General features: G+C 42.4%; 1 protein-coding gene across 1 annotated transcript; it reads right to left on the reverse strand.

Annotated features, from left to right (window-relative positions):
- Window positions 1-6: 6 nt before the first annotated feature.
- On the reverse strand, window positions 7-3,265 carry LOC6538245 (ras-related C3 botulinum toxin substrate 1). The gene is made up of 5 exons (XM_002098736.4): window positions 3,014-3,265; window positions 1,873-2,031; window positions 1,569-1,801; window positions 1,330-1,490; window positions 7-1,252 (listed from the first exon to the last, which is right to left on the reverse strand). The coding sequence occupies exons 2-5, from the start codon at window positions 1,986-1,988 to the stop codon at window positions 1,175-1,177; spliced, it is 588 nt and encodes a 195-aa protein (XP_002098772.1). The 5' UTR covers window positions 1,989-2,031; window positions 3,014-3,265; the 3' UTR covers window positions 7-1,174.
- Between the last annotated feature and the right edge of the window lie 505 nt (window positions 3,266-3,770).

Here is a 3,770-nt window from a genome sequence, read left to right on the forward strand (position 1 = left end):
AGCTGGTTTCGTTTGTTTCTTTATATAATTACAGTATATATTTTCGTAAGTATTAAATCAGTTGTACGGCTGCTACATCTCTGGAGCCAAACGGCCTTCGTTTACATTTCATTTACATAAGACTTGCGTTAGATTTATGTATAATTAGTACAAAAATTGTCCTGGGATTTCGTTACGTCTCAGCTTTATCATCATGCTCATTGTGTGTTTGGAAAATTGTGTGCTTTTCTTGCTTTCTTGAGGTTTTTGTATTCGTTTTTGATTCTTGTTCCATCGTTTATTCGAGTAGCGTCACATTTAAATGCATTTGGTTGCCTTTCCATTTACATAATCCTTTTGCTATACTTACGCCGTAAAAGTTGTTTATACAATTCGTTTTTAAAGTTAGGGTAATAAATAGGTCATTATAAAATAATAAACAACAGTTGTTACATTTTCAAAAGACATTGTCAAATGAGCTTTCAGTGATTATGATTATGATTCCAGGGCAGAGTTAGAATAAAAAAAATGCGCATGCTTGAATATCATAAAAAGTGGCTTCTCTAGGAGCTCGTCGTCAAGTGAATTGGCCTGGTTTTAGATTTGCTTGCTGGGGATTGGCTGCCTTAGCTCATGGCTATATAACTATAATACATTTAATGGGAAATTAGGAAATGCATAGATGCTCGTGATATGCGAAACCAATGTTTGCTGCGAGTTGGCTGCGGTTCTAATAATTTTCTCTTTTCTGCCTGATACTATTCGTACAATACATTCGATTCAATTGACTAGATTTCTACATATGTAGTGCATTAGATTTATGATTTCTCTGTGGTTCCGATTTTGTTAACAATGTTGTTTCAGTTGTTGCGGGAGGGAATCGTGGTTTGCCAAATGTGAGACCGCAACGATACCCAGAAAGAAAACACCCAAACAAAGAGAAATTTCATACGAATTTTGATGGCAGTACATTTAGATTCACAGAATTTCGTACGATATTTGCCGTTTGTTTAGAGTTTCTTTCCGGGTTCGTTGCATTACGAGAATATGGAAAATTTTATAAATAAATACATGTAATTGATTTGTCGATGAGGGCGCTGCGTGAGTGTCAATGTGTTGTGGCCATTGTGCCGGTGTACGTGTCGCTTCCGAGGAATCTCTATACTTTGCCAAAGCCAATAACATTCTACCTTATTTACATAACTAAACACTTTCGCTGGCGTCGCTTTAGCGGCTCTGGTCTGAGCACCGCGCGCACCGCTTCCTCGAACACCTGAATTTGCAATCGGAGTGGGGAAATCAGTCGAGAATAAGAGGTAGGTGAGGGTGTGCCGGGCACCGTTGACTTACCGGCTTGAGACCGCGCTGCGTCAGGGCTGAGCACTCCATGTATTTCACAGCGCGTATCTTGTTCGCCAGCTTCTGGCCCTGCTCGCGCTTCAGCGGCGTCAGTCCCTGCTCTGCCAGGCCGCTGAGTGTCTCTCGATCTTCGCGCAAATCGATTTTGGTGCCTGGAATACGCCCAAAGATATATGCATGTTTGTAATTCTCGTTTTCTGACTGCAGATTCACATCGCCTGGCAACTTACCAACTAGAATGATGGGCGCATCGGGGCAGTGGTGCTTTATCTCCGGGTACCATTTCGAGGTGACATTCTCAAAGGACGAGGGACTCGCCACGCTATAGCATATCAGGAAAACGTCTGTTTGCGGGTAGGAGAGCGGTCTCAGGCGGTCGTAGTCCTCCTGACCTGCCGTATCCCACAGTCCCAGCGAGACCTGTATTGTGTCCACTTGCATGGGCGCCGAGTAGTTGTCGAAGCTGTGAGAAGATATCATAATAAAAGTTAGATATCGATCTGCGGTTGGGAGCAATCGAGGCACAAAACTTACACTGTGGGCACATATTCGCCGGGAAAGCAGTCTGTCGTGTAGGAGATTAGCATGCAGGTCTTTCCGACGGTGCCGTCACCAACGACTACACACTTTATGGGCCTTCCGGTTGACATCGTGAGTGGCTGAGTGTGTCGATAGCTATGTACTGTGTGTGTGCTGCGGGCAAAAATAAGATGGAAGATGAATGTCTTCGCCAGCTTAATTCAATTAATTAAGTTCTACTCGAGGCAATAAACCCGCCAGAACCAACTGACCGCAAATTATTCCACAGTCTTACTTCCTTAATAAATGAATTCTTTGGAATGAAAAATATGTGGCAATAAATTATTCGTTTTATTAGGTTTTTAAAAATAATTTACTACCAAATACTTTTTGGCGCGCAAGTTCATACGTTTAAGATAAACAACTGCATTGATTTTTCGAATAAATAAATAATACGAATGAAGATTTGTACTATATGCTATGAATGGTTTGAATATCGGAGACTAAGGAGCAACTTGAGTCGTACTCTGGAAGTTTTGCCTACATCGTAAAGTGGGACTGTCCGAGTTACAAAAGTCCTACTGTACAGGGTGTAATGGCGAAGGTCTACGCTATATCTCTGGGATGATCAAAGGCAGGGCTCTCGAAAGGTGTGTCCCGGCCGCAAAAAGAAAGCAACCGCAATGGCAGAGGCAGAATGGCCCATAAAGCCTAATAAAACGAACGAGGGTCTCATTTCGGTTGCGGTGGCACTTTGTTTTCGCAAATAAAATTTTCAAAAATAGATCATGATGGGCGACACAGACTGGGAAAAAACAAAAAGCATAAATGGGAGCAGCGGACCAAATGGCGACCGCCCCTCCAGTGGCGCCCCTTCGACGGTGGGCGGGGCCGACCGAGTGTTGTGGTGACGCGGAAGCCACCGGCAGACGCACCGCATCAACATAAAAAAGAAAATGGGAAAATGTACCGCCCGAAAATAGACACAATTAAGTTCTCATAACCGATTCAATTAAAGTTCAACACACAGAGGCGGCACATATTGCGCCACATGCAACGGGACGGGGCGTGGCCGTGGGGGCGGTGGCGGCAGCGGTAGCAATGAAAATCTTTTGTTGTGGCACAATATCGAATGGGAATACAATATTATTTTTACCGTTTTCACCACCTCCTATCCTTTTTCTTTGTCTGTCGGCAGGCAGCGACTGTTTTGTACTTTGCTTATATCACTGTGCAATTTCCTGCGGCCGTTATGCGTTCGAGGCGCTGGTTCATGCGGCGCATTTAAATAATTAATTCGCACTATTTCGCTGCGGTTTTTACTTATAAATATCTGTTTGAGGGACAAACGCAGCGTTCTCGAGCAATTTTCGTGTTTTTCCTTTTTGTTTCCACTCCACACAAACACACACCCACCTTTTTGACAGCGACGCTCTCTCCGCTAACAGTGCTGCCAACTTATGGCCAGAAAAATAGCTATATCTGACGGGAGGTATAGGGATATAAATATAAAACTTTCGGTAATGGCAACTACTTCTAATAAACATATAAACGCTTATGTTTTTCTATTGCTTTTTTAAAATATTCCATAACCATATCCAACTTATTGTTGCAATTTGCACCTTGAAGTCAGACAGATTTAGCGGTGAAAATGAACACTGGCGCTCTCTCGAAACTGACAAGCAGTGTTGCAAAAGGAGCACTGCAAAGGCGCATTTGGCGCTTCACAATACTTATGGGCATGGTTATGGAGAGGGGTTCAACCAATATTCATAAAATGTAAACAAAATTATTAATTGAATTGTTCTTTGAACAAAAAAGTCTATTAATTACTTTTTAATTAAACAATTATCATTTACTCTCACGTATGTTTAAACCCTTATGATTACTGCTGACTACGCTCATGCTGATTA

The sequence above is a fragment of the Drosophila yakuba genome, chromosome 3R, assembly GCF_016746365.2.
Source record: "Drosophila yakuba strain Tai18E2 chromosome 3R, Prin_Dyak_Tai18E2_2.1, whole genome shotgun sequence".
Lineage (NCBI taxonomy): Eukaryota > Metazoa > Arthropoda > Insecta > Diptera > Drosophilidae > Drosophila > Drosophila yakuba.

Bases quoted from the DNA above. Each gene is read 5' to 3' on its own strand.
- LOC6538245 (XM_002098736.4), bottom strand. From the start codon at position 1,988: ATGTCAACCGGAAGGCCCATAAAGTGTGTAGTCGTTGGTGACGGCACC. The intron at 1,802-1,872 runs GTAAGTTTTGTG...ATCTTCTCACAG, and splicing joins GGCGAATATGTGCCCACAGT to CTTCGACAACTACTCGGCGC. The intron at 1,491-1,568 runs GTAAGTTGCCAG...GGCGTATTCCAG, and splicing joins TGCGCCCATCATTCTAGTTG to GCACCAAAATCGATTTGCGC.